At 62.6% G+C, this 21,077-nt stretch overlaps 1 protein-coding gene across 3 annotated transcripts in view; it reads left to right on the forward strand.

Moving 5' to 3' along the window:
• The first annotated feature begins 1,824 nt into the window (after nucleotides 1–1,824).
• The window catches only part of PCDH1 (protocadherin 1), a 58,164-nt gene continuing 38,911 nt past the window's right edge, over nucleotides 1,825–21,077 (forward strand). Inside the window, exons 1-3 of one of the 3 annotated variants that reach the window (XM_064724596.1) lie at nucleotides 1,825–1,944; nucleotides 9,289–10,103; nucleotides 11,640–13,832. In XM_064724596.1, the coding sequence (XP_064580666.1) occupies nucleotides 9,306–10,103; nucleotides 11,640–13,832 (2,991 nt within the window). In that variant the 5' untranslated portion in view covers nucleotides 1,825–1,944; nucleotides 9,289–9,305. Of the gene's footprint in view, nucleotides 1,945–3,016; nucleotides 3,205–9,288; nucleotides 10,104–11,639; nucleotides 13,833–21,077 lie in introns of those variants that run through there. The other 2 variants (XM_064724597.1, XM_064724595.1) reach the window with 2 other exon arrangements.

Below are 21,077 nucleotides of genomic sequence, written 5' to 3' on the forward strand. Positions count from 1 at the left end.
TTTGTTTTTAATTGTAGAAACAAGCGGATTGTCAGAACATCTGTGTTATTAGCATTTGCTGCCCAAATCCGAGCTGCTGCTTCTCCTGCGGAGCCCAGAGCTGATGAGAGAGAGAACAGAGGAGCCTTTGAACTCCTTGCAGCAGACGGCAGCCAGGTTGCTGCGTGTGCGTGTTGGGGAGGGGGTATTTATTCTCTTGTAAGGTTCATTTGCTCTCCGTGTTTCCCTTTCTTCTCGCTTTCCCAGAGATTTAGCTGGATGCTCTTCCCTCGCAGGCTTTGTTCTTCTGACAAGGCCCCACCGGCAGCAGGGAGCTGCTGCCTCTGTGTGATGCCAGGGCAGCCCAGCACGGGGGACCCGGAGCTCGGGGCAAGGCAGAGCCTCCAGCAGCAGCTCCGGGGGCGGTGGCACTGCCAGCCCTGCAGGGGCTCACCGAATAACTCTGCAGACAGAGCTGCAGCCTCAGGGCTTCTTGTTGCTCAGACTGGCTCTGCTTTCTGGGAATGGTGAAGACAAGGTGAGGATGGGTGACTCATCTGGAGATGCTACATACACGGGGTGGAATTCTTCCCTGGTAGGGTGGTGACACCCAGGTTGCCCAGAGAAGCTGAGGGTGCTCCATCCCTGGAAGTGTTTAGGGTAAGGTTAGATGGGGCTCAGAGCACCCTGGGATAGTGCAAGGTGCCCCTGCCAGACAAGGGTGGAATGGTCTTTGAGATCCTTTCCAGCCCAAACCATTCTTGGATTCTACAATAACGCTCAGGAGAAGGAAGTACAGGGAAAAGCAAGCTTCCTGTGTTGTCAGAGGGCAAGGAGCACTCTGGGAGGGGCTTTCAAAGCCACTGGGGTGGAGGAGGAAGGCAGAGATGGATGAGGCAGCCCTGGGATGCCAGGCCAGCAGGGCCTGGACATGGTGTCCCCCCTGCTCCCCAGGCCACGGGTGCTGCTGGCACTGCAGAGGCTCTGCCAGGCTGCTCCCCTGGGCTGCACAGAGGTGGCTCCTGATGCCAGGCCACATTTCCCCTGCATTCCTAGAGCCTGGACCTAACATGTGTGATCAGAGGCTGAGGTGACAGTCACGGGTGTCCCACAAACCAGCGGCATCCAGTGATCCCTGTACGTGCCCAGCTCCCCGGCACTCCCTGTGCTGCTGCCCATCGACTCCTTCACTGCCCCGTGACTCTTGTGAAATGCAAACCTTTGGTCCCCAGCAATCTCTAAAGTTTGCTGTCCCTGCTCCACGGGCAGCCTCAGATCCATGGGGTCACTCTTTCGGTTTCTCCCTTCTCCCCAGCTCTCTGTCCCCCCAAGGAGGGCTGCCAGTTACTGATCCATCAAATCTCCCCTTGTCTCCGGAGAATTTCCTTCCCTCTCCTTGCCCAGCTCACGCTGGATCAGCAGGGCACAGCCTGACAAACCCCACAGCTCCTCTCCCTGCCCCAAAGGTGGGCTGTGACCTTCCCCGGCTTCTCAATTCACATCTCCTGCTAAATTGGCTTCATGTGAATTGACACTCAGAAAAAAACCGTGCACATACACACGGAGGAGCCGACATCTCTAGAGGAGCAGAAAGTCTGGGAGGAGAGCTGGGCTCGACTCGCCAGCCCCCTTTTCCTGCCCAGCGGGATGCAGCCCTGCCACGGCCTGAACCCGCTTGTTGCCGGGGAAAAGCGGGGAGATTTGGGAGAAAAGCACGGCAATTTTGGGGGGAAAACGGGGCGATTTAGGGGGTGCGATAGAGCCGGGCTGCTCCGAGCAGGCAGGCGCAGCCTCTAGATGGTGCAGTCATGCAGCCGAGCTGAGCATGTGTGCAGCGAAGGGCGCTGCGCAACAGGTTGGCGTAGCTCAGCGGGGAGACGCGCTCCCATCCTCGCTGCGGCGGAGCGGGAAGGACTTTCCAGCATCCTGGCGAGAAATCCGCGCCGCAGCCGGCCCGGAAAGCGGGTGAGGGGCAGCGCCACGGGCTGCGAGACCCTCGGAGGGTGCTGAGGGTTCTGGCAGGGTCGGGCTGCGGTTGCAGCCCCCGGCACGGAGCGCGGCCGCTCCTTGCAGGAGCGCGGAGGCGGCGGAGGCAGCACGGGAAGGGGCAGCCCTGGATAGAGCACGCTGTCCCCAGGCCCCGGGGACCTGGCTGGGCCATCCGAGGTGCCGGGTGAGGAGCCAGCTGAGGGAGAGCAGCTTGTGAAAGCATCGCAGGGGCGCTGGGAGCTCGCGGTGCTTTGGGAGCCGCAGGAGCTCCGTGCCTGCTGCGCCCCGACACCCCGCGATAAATAAAGCCGTGATTCACCGAGGTGTGCCGGCTCCAGCCCCGGCCCCGCAGCCAGCAGGGCGGCTCTGCAGCCTGCCCTCAGCCCTGCTGGGCCGGAGAGGCCGGGGTGGGTGGGCACAGCCCCCGCCGAGCTCGGTGCCACACGGAGGGACCCTCCCGGCTGCTCTGGTCCGGGTCCCTGCCGTGTGCACGGGGTTTGTGGGGCTGTGAAGCGCGCCGGCTGGAAGAATAAACGAGCGAATTAATTATTAAGAGCACCGAGAGGGGAGTGAGGAGGGAGACCCGAGCCGCACGTGTGCGGGCGCGGAGCGGAGAGGTCCTCGGGGTGAGGGGATCCGGGGGACCGCGGGGACCCCCGCTCTCCCCGGGCACGGCGCTGGGCGCGGTGCCGGCAGCCCCGGGCCGGGCGGCTCTGCCCGGCAGCCTCTGCCCGCTGGTCCCGGCAGCCCGGCCGGGCTCGGGATCTGATAAGGAGCCGGAGCTCCACCTCCCCGTGGTGGCGGCGGCGAGAGGCGGAGGCAGCGGCGGGCGGGGGGGGGAAGGGGCCGTGCCTGCGCTGCGCTTCCCCTGCACATCCTCACACACACCGAGGGACGGAGGCGGGCACGGACCGAGCTGCCCACCGGGGCTGCCTCCAGCCTGAGCCGCCGCTCCGCCGGAGGAGCCGCAGCCCCGGCCCGGGGAGGGGGGCGGTTCCCACGGGACATTTATATATTTTTTGCCCCCCCTCCCCATTTTTTTCTTTTTTTTTTTCTTTTTTTTTTTTCCTTTTTTTTTTCCCAGTATTTTTTTCCGTTTGATTTCATCCGTGGATAACGCTCGAGAGGAGCCGGGGGGGTGGGGGGAGCGCGGTCCCGGTGGGAAGGAGGCGATGGAGACGCCGCGGGACCAGCGCGCAGGGGCTCGGCACGGAGCGCAGCGCCGGCACCATCCAAGTAAGAGCTGCGGAGGGGCCGGGACCCCCGCCCGCAGCCAGGCACAGCCGCGGGGGGGTGCGGGATGCCCCGCGCCGGAGCTCGGCGCTGTGCGGGAGCGCGGGGCCGGGCGGCGGCGGGAGCGGCGCTGGCGAGCATCCCGCTCCCGAGCATCCCGCATCCCTCCGCTCCGCGCCGGGCTGCGCGGGGCTCCGCGCACAGCGGGGCGGCTCCCGCTCGTCCCCGGTCCCGCCCGGCGCTGCCACTTGTTGTTGTGCGGCGCGGAGCGGAGCGCGGCCAGCCCCGCACAGCGCAGGGCGGGCGGGAGGTGCGGGAGGGCGGCTGTGGCGGGCGGTGCGCGCGTGTTTCGGGGTGTTTGTTTTTCCGCGTGGGGGTGGCCCTGGGTGTGTGCCCCTCGTCCAGCCCTGGGTGTGTGCGCCCGCGGGGTGCGCGGCTGCGTGGGAGCCGCACAAGTTGCGGGTGAGCCGGGAGCCGGCTGGGAGCGGGGCTGTGCGGGAGCCGGAGCGGCGGCGAGCGAGGGGCTCCGGGGTGAGGAGGGGTGTCCGCGTGGGGTGCGTGTGACACCGGGGTGCGGGGACGCGAGTGGGGTGCGTGTGTCTGTGTGAGTAGCTGTGTGTGTGTGACGGGTGTGCGTGCGGTGAGTGTGTCAGCGGGCTCCGAGTGTGTCAGAGAGATCCGAGTGTGTCGGCGAGCTCCCAGTGTGTCAGCCGGCTCCGACCGTGTTAGCGGGTTTCGAGTGTGTCAGCAGGCTCCGAGTGTGTCAGAGGACTCTGAGTGTGTCAGCCAGCTCTGAGTGTGTCAGGGGCTCCGAGTGTGTCAGCCAGCTCCGAGTGTGTCAGCGGGTTCTGAGTGTGTCAGCGGGCTCTGAGTGTGTGAGCCAGCTCTGAGTGTGTCAGTCGGCTCCGAGTGTGTTAGCCAGCTCCGAGTGTGTCAGTCGGCTCCCAGTGTGTTAGCGGGCTGTGTTTGCCCACGCCGCGGCGGATCCCTGTTTCCCGGTACGCGGGGCTGAGCGCGGAGCCGGTGTCGGCAGAGCGGCTCCCGTGGTTTTGTCACGGGTGTCTGCGTGCGTGTGTCCGTGCGTGTGTCCGTGCGTGTCTCTGTGCGTGTGCTCGGGGCTGCCGGAGCCGCCTGAGGGAGCGGTGGCTCCGCTCGCTCCGTGCCCGCTGCCGGAGCCTCAGCCCGGGCAGCGCCGCGGGGAGCGGGGGAGCCTCGGCCGCGGGGCCGGCAGCGCACCCGGCCTCCATCCTCCCTCCCGGCCCCCGCAGAGGCAGCAGCGGCTCCGCGGAGCGCTGCGAGGCCGGGGGGACCCTGTGCCCCTTCCCCAAGGTCCCCCCGACCCTCCCGGCTGCATCCCCCGAGCGGAGCCGCTCCCGCTGTGCCCGGCTCCCAGCGGCCCTGCCGGGCTGTTCCAGGCCCGCGACATTTCTGTCTTGCCCCAGGGCCGCTCTCCAGCCGGGGTGCAGGGTGGGATGGTGGCGGGGGGGACAGAGTCCGGAGTGGATGTGGGGAACCCACGGCTGGAGGATGAGGGTGCCGCTCCAGGGAGGCTCTGACAGGTCTCTGCCTCGCCGGCTGCCAGACTTGGAAGGGATGTGGAGAAGGCAGCGAGAGGAGGGAGGGCCCTGGGCTTTGCCGGCTTTTCATCGCCTCCCAGCTCCTCAGGGATGGTTTTGGGGTGACGCTGTTGCCAGGCCAGCGGGGTTCCTCCTCGCAGGGTGCTCCGGCTCCCGGCGCTCGGGCCCAGCCTGCAGAATCGCCGAGCAGCCGCAGTGGCGGCCGGAGATGGAGCAAACCCTGGGACGTGCTACGGAATACCCAGGATTCAGCCCAGCCGTGCCTTCGGCGCAGGACTGACCATCAGCGGCCGCGTTCTCGGCTCGCACGGTCCCTGAGCTCCGCGTGGAGCTGCGATGAGCTGTTTGCTGCTCGCTCCAGCTCCGGGTGTCGGAGCCGGGCTGGGGGGAGCGTGGAGGGGGGATTAGCACTTGTGTGCTCAGTGCAGGCTTTGGACAGACTTGTGAGCCGTGGCTCCGAGCCACGCAATCAGCGGCTGGGAGCGAGGAGAGGCTGGACTTTGGTGCCCATTGCCGAAGCGGCGCTGCCTCCCGTGGAACGGGGCCAGCAGGCTGTGGGAATCACAGGGAGCACAGGCTTGTTCAAGCAGTTGCTTAAATTTGCGGCGCTTTATAACCTCTCTCATTAAGGCTTGTTTTTTTTTGGTGGGGATGGCTGAATTCTGTCGGATTTTGCATGCCACTGTCCTCCGAGAGCTTCCCAGTCATGCATTAAGCAGCGTGACTAACGCCTCTCTCATGTGGTTCAGTCTCTCTCACACACTCCCCGTAGGGAGAATTGTGTGTGCGGAGGAATAGTTGTTTTGGGAGGGGCTTTTATTTTTAAGTGCTCTGTGCTTTGCCAGCAGGTTGGAAAAAGGTGCCTGGCACCAGAGAAGAAAGTGTGGGATGGTCCTTAGATCCCATGGGAAAATAGCCTGGTGCCTTGGACTGGCCCCTGGGAAGCCTGTGTCTCCTGCACAGACGTGCTTGTGGAGGCTTCCTCCTCCTCCTCCTCCTCCTCACGCCCAGCTCTGGGCTCTCACGTCTTCACCGTGTCATTCACACCCCTGGGTGCCTGGGTGCCAAGCAGGATTCCTGACCCTGCTGATTCCTTATCCTGCCCAGCCCTGGGCCCCTCGTGCCATCCAGCCCCTCAGGCTGTCAGGCCCTTTCCTCCTCGCAGTTCCCTGCTCTGCAGGGTGCCTTCCCTCACCTGCAGGAATGGCGCTGGGGATCAGAGTCCAGCCCTGGTTTTGGAGCAGAAATCCTGGGTGCTGGGCACCTTTGGGTGACACCCTTCCTCCTCCAGGCTGGCACAGGGTTCCTGGCATTTCCAGCTGCTGGGCCCTCCCTCAGCCATGTGAGGCACCAGCATTGCCCTGAGACTTTCCCCTTTCCTGGCGATCTTTCACCTCGCACCAGGGCTTAGTCAGGATATGGCTACGTCACCAGCACCAGGCCCAGCCCAGTGCAAACAGCCCAGCAGCGGGCACGGTGCCTCTCCCAGCCCGGGCATCCTCCAGGAGCCCTTTCCCAGCAGCTGGAGCTGCCCATGTTCCCTGTCCTCACTTACAGGAGCGCAGGGCTGGCAGACCTCGGGGCAGGTTCACCCCATGGAGGCAGCTGGGTGAGGGGGTCTGGTGTGAGCACACCCGGGGGGTGGCAGACACGAGCGTGACCCAGGTGCCTGTGCCCCCGCATGGGTGACATCACACATGTGCACAGGGGCATGCGCACACGCGGGCACACGCGGGCACACGGGCTGTGTGGGGCGCACACACGTGCAGGAGCCCGAGCTCACGCCCGGGACACGGGCCCGGAGCGGGCAGGGATGTGCTCCTTGCCTCGTGGGACACAGCTGCACACCCTGCCAGGGCACAGGTGGGACAGTGTGCCTTTAGCTATGGACACAGGGCCGTGCTCCGGGCAGGTGCTCACTCTGGAATGCTCACAGTGCACACCCAGCACGGACACACACATGTGTGCACAGACTGCCCGTGCTGGTGCAAAAATCTGTTGTGTTTCTGCCTGGCTCCTGACCTCCTCCATCCTCAGCCCGGTCCAGGGATGGAAGATGTCCTGTTCTCTTTCCTCATCCCTTCCTCCTGGAGTCACACATCCCTTGCTGGTTGGGGCAGCTCTGCACGGCCTCAGCCAGCTGGGGATGGCTCTGCTCTGCACAAAGGAAGGGGCAGGACAAGGGAGCAGAGGCAAACTTGTCTCCAGGGCCACAGTCTCCTCTCCAGGCATGGAGATGTATTTCCACTGCAGAGGCAGAGCTCATCTCATCCATGTCCCCATGTCCATGGGGAAGCAGAGGGGTGGAGGGACCGGGAGCTGTTGGCTTGTGGGAAGTACCAAGGAGCACAGTGCAGGATGTTCTGCTTGCTGATGGTCCATACCATGCCAGGCTAAACAGGAACTTGGCACTTGCAGCATGGCACCATGGAGGGGGATGGTGATGGAGCGCTTGCCCATAGAGTGTTGGCTTGTCCTTGGGTGCAGAGTGTGGAGAGAGGGAGTGATGGGAGTGGCGAGAGCTGGGTGATGCTGTGGAGCCTTGCCAGATGTTTGTGGCTGTTCATTTTAGGGCATCCAATCCCTGGGCTTTTGGGTGCCAGTGAGCTGTGTTGAACCACTTTATGCTCACAGCTCAGCAGAAGCTCCTGGACCCTGGAGGCAGAAAATATGTTCCCAGAATGGAACAGGAAAGCTGGTGGCCAAGCACAGCACCAGACAGGGGCTTGGTGGCAGGGCATGTGGCTTGGCACAGGAGGGGACAGCCTGTGGGGCTGGCATGGCCTGGGCAGTGTGTGGGCACGGAGAAGAGGTACCCGTGGTGGGGGCAGTGGTGCAGGGGTGCAGCAGTGCAGGGGTGCAGCGGTGCAGGGGTGTCTCTGCAATGCAGGGGGGCAGCGCTCCCGGCACTGCACTGCAGCAGCGGGGTGGGCACCAGCACGGGGTGGGCACCCAGTGCGTGCCATGTCCCAGACTGGAGTGGGAGGGAGGAAGGAACAGTGTGTCTGCAGTGAGGAAGGGAACAGGAGCTGCTGGCGCAGGGTGTGGGGTTGCCTAGTGACTGTGCAGCGAGGGGGATGCTGTGCTGCCGTTGCAGTGAGTCGGGGCTGGGCACTGCTGGGGGCTGCCTGGGGGCTCCTGCACTGCAGCGCAGCCTGGGCAGGGACCCCGTGTCCCTCTGACTGCGGGGACACCGGGGGTGGCAGTGCTCCACAGGCCGTGCAGGAGGGATGAGGCTCAGGGCCCTGCATCCCTGCAGTGCCGGGTGGGTGGTGCCTCTGTACCTGGCAGTGCGAGGCTGGCAGTGCCACTGTGCTGGCAGTGCAGCGAGGGCAGCGCTGCTCTGCTCCTGCCACAGCGGTGCCCTGCAGCCCTGCAGTGCTGGAGGGGTGGCAGCCCTGCACCATCACCCCATGGCCCTGCAGTGCCCTGCAGTGCTGGACAGGCAGCATCCCTGGAGCACTTGGTGTTCCTGCAGTGCTGGACAGGCAGCATCCCTGGAGCGCCTCGTGTTCCTGCAGTGCTGGATGGGCGGCAGTCCTGCATTCCTGCAGTGTCCGGTGTCCCCAGAGTGGTGGCTGCTGCTGTTCCTGCAGTGCAGGCAGTGATGGATGGCAGGGAGCTGTATGCTGGCAGTGCCCCGTGTCCCTGCAGTGCTGGGTGCATGGCAGCCCTGCATCCCTGCAGTGATCATGGCCCTCCATCCCTGCACGGGTGGCAGCCCTGCATCCCTGCAGTGCTCCTGTGTCCCTGAGTGGGTGTCAGTCCTGTATCCCTTCAATGTCCCATGGTCCTGCAGTGCCGTGTGGATGTCAGCCCTGTATCCCTGCGGTGCTGGATGGATGTCAGCCTCACATTCCTGCAGTGCTAGATGGGTGTCAGCCCCACATCCCTGCAGTGCTGGATGGGTGTCAGCCCCACATCTCTGCAGTGCCAAATGGGTGTCAGCCCCACATCCCTGCAGTGCTGGATGGGTGTCAGCCCCACATCCCTGCAGAGCAGGCAGAACTCCCCATTTGGTGCTCCTGTTTCTGCAGTGCTGGCGGCTGCGTGCAGTGCCCGTGTGTCCCTGCCATGCATGGCAGGCAGTGCCCCTGCACTGGTGGCACACAATGCTCCTGTGTTTGGGTGGTGAGAAGCTGTCTCAGAGTCTGGCCGGCTCCCATCGGGTTGTTGGCAGCAGGCTGCCTGCAGTCCACCCTGTTAGTGTGCCTCGTTGGGTCTAATTACAGTTGGTGTGGTGACGAAGAGGGTGGACAGTGGCAGGAGTGGCTTCCTGCAAGTGGCAGGGCTGAGGTTTCAATGACAGGGTTACTCACTCCAGCAGGGCGTTGCAGGAACGTTGCAAGCTGGGACGGGTCCTTCAGGGCACTGGAGGCTGCCAGGAGCCGGCCCCAGCAGCCCCTTCCCTTGGGGAGCCGTGCCAGGACCGTGTGCGGCCCCGCATGGCGCAGGGGTGAGCCAGGGAAGGGGGCTGGTCGCTAACCTCCGGTGTCTGTGTCTCCTGCAGCTCCCCTGCAGCGCAGGATGAACCCGCTGGCATCCTGCCTGGGCCTGTGGCTCCTGTGCCAGCTCCCTGCCCTGGCCTCGGGGACACGTGCGGTCTACAAAGTGCAGGAGGAACAGCCCCCCAACACCCTCATAGGGAGCCTGGCCTCTGACTACGGCTTACCAGACATGGGGCACCTCTACAAGCTGGAAGTGGGGGCCCCGTACCTGCGTGTGGATGGCAAGACTGGGGACATTTACACCACAGAGACCTCCATCGACCGGGAGAGCCTGCGGGAGTGCCAGCACCTCCTGCCCGGAGAGCCCTGCTTCCTGGAGTTCGAGGTGTCCATCACCAACCTGAACGCCAACAGCAGCCCGCGCCTGCTCGAGGGGCAGATCGAGGTGCTCGATATCAATGACAACACCCCCAACTTCGCCTCGCCTGTCCTCACCCTCTCCATCCCTGAGAACACCAATGTCGGGACGCTCTTCCCCATCCCGCTGGCCATGGACCGGGACTCGGGCCCCAACGGTGTTGCCTCCTACGAGCTGATGGCTGGTCCGGAGGCGCAGGAGCTCTTTGGGCTGCAGGTGGCCGAGGACCAGGATGAGAAGCAGCCCCAGCTGATCGTCATGGGGAACCTGGACCGGGAGCAGTGGGACTCCTACGATCTGACCATCAAGGTGCAGGATGGGGGGAACCCCCCTCGGGCGAGCAGTGCCCTGCTCCGCATCACCATCCTGGACATGAACGACAATGCACCCAAGTTTGAGAAGGCCCTGTACGAGGCAGAGCTCTCTGAAAACAGCCCTGTGGGGCACTCCGTCCTCCAGGTGAGTGCACGGGACTCTTCTCGTCACCATTTCCCCTCCTGCCTGGCTGCAGGGACAACCCAGGAGCACTGACCCCACATGTGATTCCTGTAGGGAGGAGGGAGGGTTGAATGGAGGAGCTCACAGTGTCACCCAGGGCCAGTGGGCAGGCAGGTCCCAGGGATATCACATCTGCTCAAGTGAAGAGAGGGTGCACAGGAAGGCACAGCTGGAGTGGGGCTGCAGGACATGGCTGAGGGGCAGCAGCAGAGCTGCAGGGAGGGAGCAGGGTTCTGGGTTACTGCGAGGGCTGGGACCTGAGGGCCACCAGGAGCCTGGCTTGGGGCCAGCGCGGTCTCAGTACTGCCCGCAGACAAGACATAGAGCCTTTCATAAGTTGCATTCCCTTGGCTGCTCCATGGAAACTCAGGAGGTGGGGATAGGGAGCATCTCTGCTGCCCGTGCGCAGGGCTGGCCACGCTCCGGAGGTGCCCTGCTGTCTGCAGGGAGTGGGGGCTCTGCCTCGGCTCAGGCAGTGCTGCAAACTGGCCCAGAGAGCCCAGGGGCCTGGATCTTGGTGGATTTGGCTTGGAGGGGGCATTGAGATGATAGTAGTCGACATCTGTTTATCTGCAGCTGCCATCTTAATAAGCGGAGCGCGGCCAGCTCTCATCTGCCTGCTAATTCTGATGTGAATTTTTTAAGAATTCATTTTTCACTGTTAAGAGAATGGAAGTTGGAAGCAGATAAGGGAGCTGCATGGCCAGGAGGAGAATGGGCTGAGATGCCGCTGCTGCCATTGCTCAGCTTTTATCTTTCAGGGGGAAAATGACTTCCGCCTGTTTTGTGAGTGGAGGTAAAAGGTGGAATTTACATTTAACAACTTTCGTTCTCCATCCAAATCTGCTGAGCAAGATAACGGCGGAGCAGCAAATGGTGCAGAGAAGAGGCTGCTCAGAGAGCCGATTAGGGAGGCAAATGTTAGACAAACCTCATCTTCTTTAGAAAGCAAATAATAGGTGTAGAGGCAGGTTTATGGGGATGCAGGGCTCCTGGCAGGTGGGCAGGGATGGATGGTGCTGTGCGGGGCTTAGGCAGCCCCAGTCCCTGCGTGGCTGCATCCCCAGATGCCGCGATGGAGCTGCTGCAGCTCCGCACAGGGTTGCCTCCCTCCTCGCCCTCACCTGAGCCAGGCAGCTGCTCCAGCCCCTCCTCGGGGGCACAGCTGGAGCAGTCCCTCCCTGCTGCTGGCTGGGTCTCAGTGGCACGGTTCCATGGTTCCGGAGGATTCCCTGCGTGCCGGAGCCGGCTGGGAGGGGAGCGCAGCCGACCGGCCCAGCCGGTTTCTCCAGAAGAGCGAGGCAGAGCCTCCGTGCCCGAGGGTGGCTCCCAGCTGCTCTGCCGGTCCCAGGCTCTTTGCCCCACAGTCCTTGGCCCCAGAAGAGGAAATCCTGGTTTTTCCCCCCGGCTGTCCTCAGGGAAGGCCGTGGTGGTTTGTGGAGGGGCTCGCTGCACCGTGCCCTTGTCCTGCTCACCACTTGTCCCTCTGTCCCCCAGGTGAAAGCCAACGATTCGGACCAGGGAGCCAACGCCGAGATCGACTACTCCTTCCACCAGGCCTCGGACATGGTGCGGCGGCTGCTGCGCCTGGACCGTGCCACGGGGCTCATCACCGTGCAGGGCCCCATCGACCGCGAGGACATCGGCACTCTCAAGTTCTCCGTCATGGCCAAGGACAAGGGCGCCAACCCCAAGAGCGCCCGCACGCAGGTGGTGGTCACCATCAAGGACATGAATGACAACGCACCCTCCATAGAGATTCGGGGCATAGGGTTGGTCACCCACCAGGATGGCATGGCCAACATCTCGGAGGACGTGCCAGTAGAGACAGCAGTGGCTCTGGTGCAGGTGTCCGACCGAGATGAGGGTGAAAACGCTGTGGTGACCTGTGTGGTGGCCGGTGACGTCCCATTCCAGCTGCGCCAGGCCAGTGAGACAGGGAGTGACAGCAAGAAGAAATACTTCCTGCAGACCACCACGCCACTGGACTACGAGTCGGTGAAGGAGTACACGATTGAGATTGTGGCCGTGGACTCGGGGAACCCGCCCCTCTCCAGCACCAACTCCTTGAAGGTGCAGGTGATGGACGTCAATGACAACGCCCCTGTCTTCAGCCAGAGCTTCACTGAGGTGGCCTTCCCTGAGAACAACGAGCCCGATGAGCTGGTCATGGAGGTGAGTGCCACTGATGCTGACAGCGGCTCCAACGCCAAGCTGGTTTATTCCCTGGTGACAGACCCCTCCTCCAAGGGCGCCTTCACCATTGACCCTGACTCTGGGGAGATCCGGGTGAAGGCGGTGCTGGACCGAGAGCAGCGGGAGCGCTACGAGTTCTTGGTGGTGGCAGAAGATAAGGGCAGCCCCAGCAAGCAGGGCACAGCATCTGTGGCCATCAACGTCATGGACAGGAATGACAACGACCCCAAGTTCATGCTGAGCGGCTACAACTTCTCAGTGATGGAGAACATGCCACCCCTCAGCCCCGTGGGCATGGTGACGGTCATCGATGCTGACAAAGGAGAAAATGCCCGGATCCAGCTGTCAGTGGAGCAAGACAACGGGGATTTTGTCATCCAAAATGGCACTGGCACCATCCTCTCCAGCATCTCTTTCGACCGGGAGCAGCAGAGCACCTACACCTTCCGACTCAAGGCGGTGGACGGTGGGGATCCCCCCAGGTCTGCCTATGTGGGGGTGACCATCAACGTCTTGGATGAGAATGACAATGCCCCCTTCATCACTTCTCCCTCCAACGCCACCTACAAGCACATCCTGCCCCACACCAGCCCCGGCCAGCAGGTGAGCAAGGTCAAGGCGGAGGACATCGACTCGGGCATCAACGCCGAGCTGATCTACAGCATTACAGGAGGAAACCCCTTTGAGCTCTTCCAGATCTCCCCGCAGAGCGGTGACATCACTCTGGAGAAGGAGATCCTGCGCAAGCACCACGGCCTGCACCGCCTGGTCGTGCGCGTCAACGACAAGGGCAAGCCCTCGCGGCACGGCACGGCCCTGGTGCACTTCTACGTCAACGAGACGCTGGCCAACCGCACGCTGCTGGACACGCTGGTGGGGCACAGCCTGGACACCCCGCTGGACATCGACATCGCCGGCGACCCCGAGTACGAGCGCAGCAAGCAGCGGAGCAACATCCTCTTCGGGGTCATCGCCGGCATCGTGGCTGTCACCCTGGTCATAGTGCTGGTGGTCCTGGTGCGCTACTGCCGGCAGCGCGAGGCCAAGAGCGGCTACCAGGCGGGCAAGAAGGAGACCAAGGACCTGTACGCACCCAAGCAGGCCAGCAAGGGTGGGAAGAGCAAGAACAAGGTGAAGAAGAGCAAGTCTCCCAAGCCACCCAAGCCCACGGAGGATGAGGAGGAGACGGGGCTGCAGAAATCGCTCAAGTTCAACCTCATGAACGACTCTGTCAGCGACAGCCCCCGGATCCACCTGCCCCTGAACTACCCTCCGGGCAGCCCGGACCTGGGCCGCCACTACCGCTCCAACTCGCCGCTGCCCTCCATCCAGCTGCAGCCTCAGTCACCCTCTGCCTCCAAGAAGCACCAAGTGGTGCAGGACCTGCCGGCCACCAACACCTTTGTTGGCACCGGGGACAACAACTCGACGGGCTCCGAGCAGTACTCGGACTACAGCTACCGCACCAACCCCCAGAAATACACCAACAAGCAGGTAGGAGAGCTCATCCTGAGGCCGGCAGCGGCGCCCCCGCTGCACCGGGGAGCCATCTGGACAGAGGTGTGGGAGTGAGCGTGGACTGGCCCCCAGCCCTGCATGTGTGGCCCAGGGGGCTGGCGTTGGACTACCCCGGAGCCGAGCCACAGAGCCTGGGCGTGGTGCAGGGAGGGGATGGGGATGCTGTGGGGGAGGCCAAAACTGTCCGAGCCCTTGTCCGAGCGCCCGGGGCTGGGTCCTGGCGGCGCTGCCTGGGTGACGGTGACGCGAAGGGCACTGCATGTGTGTGGCTCTGCATGTGGGGCTCCGGGCAGGGAATGCCACCCGCCTGCATCCCCTTTGGGGACCACTCTAACAGCACCAAGGAGGGTGATGCCCACCCTCCCATCCCTCCCTCCGCTTGGGCTGGCTCATGGGGAGGAGGGACTGGTCCTGCTCCTGCCACAGCTGGGTTCCAGCCCTGCCCTGCTCCAGGGAGCAGTTGGGAAGGCTCTGGCCTCACTGTTGCCAGCCAGGCTCTGCTGGTGTGGCTGAGCCTGCCACCATCCCTGCACCAGGGCGCCTCAAAGGGCGCTGTGGCTGCCCGGGCAGGTGGGGCTGGGCGGAGGAGCAAAGCTCTGCCTTTTTCCCAGGCTCAGGCTCCGGCTTCCCCCAGGCTTGGGCCCTCTGCCACAGCCAGCACGGTGAAATCTGGGCTTCCCATAGCATGAGCACCAAGCCTGGAGCTGTGGCTCTGCAGGAGAGGGTCTGCAGATCCTAGTGGCACAGGAATGTCCCATCCGTGTGGCAGGGCTGGGGCTGTGCTGGGGCCGGGGGACAGGGGCACTGAGGTCTCTGCTGCGGTCGGGTCACTGCTCTTGGTGTTGCCGGGGGGGGTCTCTGCGTGCAGAAAGGGTGGAGGCAGGTCTTGGCTGCTCACTGGTGTGCACTGGAGCTTGGAGCTGAGCCACGAGGTCGTGGGCTGAGTGTGGAGCTTGCAGGACCCTCTTTCTCGGGCTGTCTGACCACTTAGGAGCTTGCACCACATTTCTGCTTTGGCACTTCTGTCTTTAACCAGCCAGGGAGGGAGAGGGGGAGCGAGTGCCTGTGGCTTTGTCTTCTTCCTGGGGCCCCACGGGTGAGGACCACCCACTCTCCCCCGTGCTGTACCCCCTGTGCCCCATGAGACCCCTGCCCTCCTCTTTGTACCCCAGTGAGCGGCAGGCTGGGCTCCTGCCGTGGGGCTGAGCTCAGCTGCCCTGTTGGATTTGACTTCAATAAAGTTTTCTATTTTTGACCGGTTGTGCCTTATTTTCCCTGCTGCCCCTGAGAAGGCTCTCCCAGCAATTTCCCAGGCATATTTTCCATGTCCTTGGCCACTGGAGCACTCAGGCCCTGTGGAGGCCAGAAGTGATGCTCAGTGAGCTGGCCATCTCCACAAACCCTCCACCACACCCCAGCATGGTCAGTCCAGAGGCCTCATGGTGCTGACACTTCATCCCCAGGTTGACATGTCCCATGTCTAGTCAGGCCATCTGAAGATGTCCCTCCAGGACAGGGTTCCCAACACCTGCACACACACACACACACCTGTGTGGACGTGGACGCAGCCCGAGCCATGACCCAGCTTCCATTTCATTTCACACCAACATCCTCCCTCAAAGCTTCTCCTGGTTGATCCCCACATCCTCTTGAGCCACACCCGTGTCCCACAGCCAGAGCATGGAGGAGCAGATCCCCGTGCCTGGCTAGCCTGACCCAAATCCCTCTGGCACGGGCTGGCAGCTGCCGCTCCTGCGCCGCAGTGCTGCAATGAGGGCGCACGCGGTTGCAGATGGAGCCTTGGCGTGTCAGATCCCGGTGCTCCCCCACCCTGGGAGGGGATGGGAAGGAGAGATCCTCTCAGGAAGGCTTGCTCCAGCCAGGTGGTCCTGCTCCCCATGCAGATGGCTCTGCCCTGAATGGGATCTCCTGGCGGGATGGATGGGGATGATGCCAATGCCATGGGGCTCGCTCAGGGTCTTGTCTCCAGCTGTTTGGAGAAAAAATGGACCCTGGTAGGCAGGAACAGTCCAAGACCCCTCTCCCACCAGCCACCACCCCATCTCAGGGCTCTCCTCCCTGGCCACCCGTTCCTGTTTCTCCTGGTTTTTCTTCCAAACTGGGACACCCATCCCTGCTCCTGTCACACCAGTTCACCTCTTCCCCAGGGCCTCCAGTGGCCTCACCAGGCTGCTGGGGCTGAGGAGCTCCGGCGGCGCTGGGAGAGATTAGATCAGCCGGGGAAACCAGTGGTTCTGGCTTCGGTGGTTTGAGCCCTGTGCCAGCCTTGGCTCTCACAGCCTCCTCGTTTGTTTTGCTAACAGCATAAGGTTTTATCTTGAACCATCCAGGAAGTGTCTGGGCCTCCTGGGCAGGCAGGGCTGGGACCCGCAGGGAGATGCGATGGCTGCAGAGGAGGAAAGGAGACACCAGCAACCACCTCAATAACTGCTCCCCGCAGGGCTGGGCCGGGCAGTCTGGGGGCTTGGCTCAGCCCTGCTATCTGCTTCCCTTTGGGAACTTTCTGAGAGAAGTTTCCCTCCCTTCCTCGTCCTCGGCAGCTCTTTGATGAACCTGGGCTGAGAACTCAGGCGCTGGCGTGGGGAGCGGCTCTTTCTTCTGCCTGGCTCCCAGGCTCCATCCCTGTTTTACCGGGAGGGGATATTCTCCATCCTTTCCCAAGAGCTGCCCCGGGTCCTTGCAGCCCCCCAGCACACGGAAAGGCAGCTGGAGTGGTGTGAACTTGAGCGAGCTCAGCAGAGGTTCCTGCACCTGCCCGCGGGCTCGGAGCACGGTGCAGCATTAATTACTCTCTGCGGGAGGGGAGGAGAGGAATATTGTAGCTGTAATGGACAGAAATGAAATCGTCTTGTTTGAGAATTTAGCTCAGAGTCTCCATAAATTGCAGGTTTAGGTGCTGGCAGATGTCTGGGAAAGTCTCCCACTGTCCTGGGTCAGTGGGTTTTCTCAAGGCCGCTGACGTGGAATGAGCTCATAAATGGATCCAGCAAGGAGCTGCAGATGGAGCTGAGGGTTCATGGGGGACCTGCCCTGCTTTCCCCCAGTTCCAGAGAGAAGCTGTGCTGGGAGCAGCTCCTCCACACTGTGAATCAGCTCCTGCTGCTGGGATCCACGGGGTCTGGGTCAGATTTGGCTCTGCCTGGCTGAGGTGGAATGAGGGAAGAGTCATTGAGGGGCTGCAGCTCCCTGGATCTGCTGGGAAGAGTGGCTTTGTCAAAGCATAGCAGCTTGTGAGCATCACTGGGGCACCTGGGGGGGCAGAGGACAGGGTGGGGAGTGGGCAGTGACTGTGCTGGAGAATTGCTGAGGATGCTGAGGGCACCATGGATGAGGCAGGAACGTGTGGTGGCTCCTGGTGCATCTGTGCTGGGCACTTGGGTTGATGAGTGAGAGCATTGTGGGGCATTTGGGACTTCAAAAATGAGGAGATTCAGCCACAGAAGAGCAGCCCCTGGTACAGGCTGGATGTGCAGGCAGAGCCAGCGTGGGTGTGTGCAGGCTGTGCTGCAGGGGGAGGTGACAGCGGGGTGTACCCAGCCTGTGTCCCCACACGGGGGAGGTGACAGGGGGATGCTCACTGCCAGCACCCCGTGCAGGTGGCACAGAGGGGAGGATGGTCTCAGTGACAAGGGGGACAGGGACACAGGCACAGGCTGTGTGTCAGGGGCAGAGGATGCAGGGCATGCAGCTGGAGCCTCCCCCAGGGGAAGGTGGCACAGGGCAGGGTACAAGGCCTGTCCCCAAGGAGGTGGCAGTGGGGACTGTGCAGCCTGGGCTGTGGCAAGAGGTGGCACAGGGGGTGCACAGCCCCAGGAGAGGGGCACAGGGGGTGCACAGCCCCAGGGAGGGGTGCACAGGACTGTGCACAGGCTGTGCTGTGTGGAGGGTGGCACTGGGGTGGGCACAGGGACAGCAGGTGACAGCAGGGTGGGCAGCCTAGGCCAGGTGACAGCTCTGTAGGCAGTGTCCTCAAGGACACAGTGGCACTGATTGTCCCCAGCACATCAGGGAGGTCATTGGGTCTCTCCTGCCTGGCAGTCCCCGGCCCCTCCAGCACTGGGACCTTGTCCTTCCTCCCTTGAAGGCTCCCCCAGCCTGTGCTCCTTGACTGGGGCTGGGTGACAGCACTGCCCTGTTCCCCTCTTGCCATTCCTCCCTGCCCTCCTCTTCCTCTGCCTCCTCACAGCCTCAGCCTCTCCTCAGCCTGGCGCCCTTGGAGCCAGCATTGCCCTTTCCTAGCTTGGACCTGGGGAACTCCTCCTTTCCCCCCCAGATCTTCCTGCTCCTTTCCCAGCTGTGTCTGCTCCTCTCCACCCTCTCTCCTGATCTCTCCCTTCTCCCTGGCTCTCCCCAGTCTCTGCTGACCATGCTGGCTGCAGTACAGAGGGATGCTGAGCCCTCCCAGCGCAGGGCTGAGCCCCTGGCTGGCTGAGCTGTGGATCCTGGGGGATGAAAGCCCTGGCTGTGTGTGCAGCCTCCTGCTCCAAGGCTCCCTGATTGATATTCCCAGCACTGCTCTGCCCGCTCGGGCTCTCAGCTGCAGTGCTGCTCCCTGGAGCGGGACCCAGCCCTGCAGGCTGCAACAGCCAGCACCAAACCCTGGGGCAGAACCTGGGGCTGGGACAGGGCGTGTGCCCATGGTCCTGTGTGTCCCCGTGGTCTCTGTATGTGTCCCCATGGTCCCTGTGTGTCCCCATGGTCTCTCTGTGTATCTCCAAGGTCTCTGTGTGTCTCCATGGTCCCTGTGTGTCCCCATGGTCCCTGTGGTCCCTGCATGACCCTATGGTGTCTTTGTGTCCCTGTGGTCCCTGTGTGTGTCCCCATGGTCTCTCTGTGTGTCCCCATGGTCCCTGTGTGTCCCTGTGGTCCCTGTGTGTCCCGTCTGTCCCTGTGTGTCCCCCTGGTCCCTGTGTGTGTCCCCATGGTCCCTGTGTGTCCCTGTGGTCCCTGTGTGTCCCGTCTGTCCCTGTGTGTCCCCTTGGTCCCTGTGTGTCCCCAGGCACTCGGTGGCCCTCAGCCCACAGAGCCCCAGAGGTGTGGATGGGATGGAGCACAGAGGGTGGATGCAGCTGGAGGGGGTGGAGGGTGGGGTGTTCCCAGTGAGGACAGAGCTGGGCTGTTCTGGGCTGTTCTGGGATGGGATGGAAGGAGGTTGCAGTAATGAGAGGGTGCAGGATGTAGGACAGGCCAGGGAGGTTGTTGTGGAGGGAACGAGGCCTGAGTGCCTGGAGCAAAGGGCACAGAGTGGCTGGGATTGTGTCAGGGCTGGGGAGGGCAGCCCTGGGAGAGCAGCAAAGGGGTGTTCTGTGCTCTGGGGGCCAGCTGGGACCCCCAGAGTGAATCCCCCATGTGGGGCCGTGCCAGGGCAGGTCCAGAGAGCCCCTTGGTGGTTTGTGGGTGTTGGGCACTCAGCACCCGTGGTGCCCTGGCACACCTCCCGCTGGTTGGCACATCCTTAGGAATGCTGAGCCCTGTGCCAGGCCCAGATCACCTTCCTGCCCTCCGCCCTCATGCCCACACACCCCTGTGCTGTGAGAGCCCTGCCAGGAGCCCTGGGCACGGCCCATCCCCAGGGCATGGCTGGGCTGCCATTGCACAACCCAGCTCTGCTCCCGGCAGAAACCAAGATGGGCACTGCAGATTACTCCAAAAGAGGCTCCTCCTGCAGTGCCCTGACCCTTCAGCACCCCAGAGAGCACAGAGAGCTCAGCTGGGGCACAGCAGGGTTGGGCAGGGGTGAGGAGGTCACCCCTGGCATCCTGGTGTCCCTTTTCTGGTCCCCCCTGCCTGTGGCTGCAGAATCCCCCAGCCCAGCCAGGGTGAAGCTCAGCCTTGGCTTCACCTCTGTGGTCAGACCTGCAGCTCAGCCTCACTCAGCTTCCCCCCAACAGGTCCCTCACTGACCGTTTGTTGTCCTGACCCTTTCTGTTCTTTAGGAGAGCTACAAAAAAGATGGAGAGAGATTTTACACAGGCAGAGAGTGACAGGACAAGGGGAACTCTTTGAAACTAAAAGAGAAGAGATTTAGATGGGATATTGGGAATTAAAAATTCCTCTCTGGCAGGGTGGGCAGGCCCTGGCACAGGTGCCCAGAGCAGCTGTGGCTGCCCCTGGATCCCTGGCAGTGCCCAAGGCCAGGCTGGACATTGGGGCAGTGGGAGGTGTCCCTGCCATGGCAGGGGTGGGATGAGATGAGCTTTAAGGTTCCTCTCAACTCAAACAATTCCATGATTCTATTCTCTGACTTTCTGAACTTTTCTGGAGGTCTCTCACCCTTGAGTACCTGGTTTCCACATCCTACCTGTAGTAAAGGCTTCTTTTCTGAGTGTGATTCCCAACCCAACCCTCTCGAGAGGAAGAGGAGGTCAGGCAGAGGACCAGAGAGAAAACAACTCCCCCAGATCCCTGTAGAAACATTCCTGGTTGTTTTGCATCAATGCCTGGTGTGGTGGGAGCTGTTTACTGCCTCAGCCCTTGAGCTGCTGGCAGGGAAGCGTGGGTGGGTTTGTGGTGGGAGCGTGGGCTGTGACCTGCCAGGAGAGCAGGGAAAGCTCACCACCTCATTATTTCCATCCTCGTGGCACTCACAGCCAGGCCCTGTGGCTCCTGCCCAGAGATCCCTGAAGATGCCCCTTTCCTGGGATGTAAACATCCTGCTGAGCTCCTCCCGCCTTGCAAAACACCCCTGTGATGTGCCTGCACATGGCACAGGGATCCTGGCACGCTCCATCAAAGCTGGAGCCATCCTTTGGGGAGGGCAGCCATCCCACCTCCCTCCCTGGGAGCTGTCAGAGCAGCCTGCCCTGATTCAGCTCCTCGGAGACATCTTGAAAGGCCCCAGCAACCTGAGAGCCTGCAGCTATTTTGCTCCCACATGGCCTGGTTTTCACATCCTGCCAGCTCCCCCGTGCTCAGCAGCAGCTGCTGGGGGGGCTCCTCGTGGCTGAGCTCAGCACTGAGATCCTGCTGGATCCATGTGTGATGGGCATCTCTGCACTGAGATCCTGCTGGAAGGGTCCTGCTGGAGCCATGTGTGATGTTCCCCTCACACTCACCCATTCATCCTCCTGCTTGTTCATCAGAAGCTCTTGAGCCCCGTGGAAGGCAAACTCGTGTTTCAGGTGTTCTCATTCAGGTGATTCCAGGCTCTGTAAGCACCTGGAGGAGCTTGGGCGGGTTTTTTCCCAAGGATTTCCAGTG

This window comes from Zonotrichia leucophrys, chromosome 13 (genome assembly GCF_028769735.1).
Source record: "Zonotrichia leucophrys gambelii isolate GWCS_2022_RI chromosome 13, RI_Zleu_2.0, whole genome shotgun sequence".
In the NCBI taxonomy this organism is placed as follows: Eukaryota; Metazoa; Chordata; class Aves; order Passeriformes; family Passerellidae; genus Zonotrichia; species Zonotrichia leucophrys.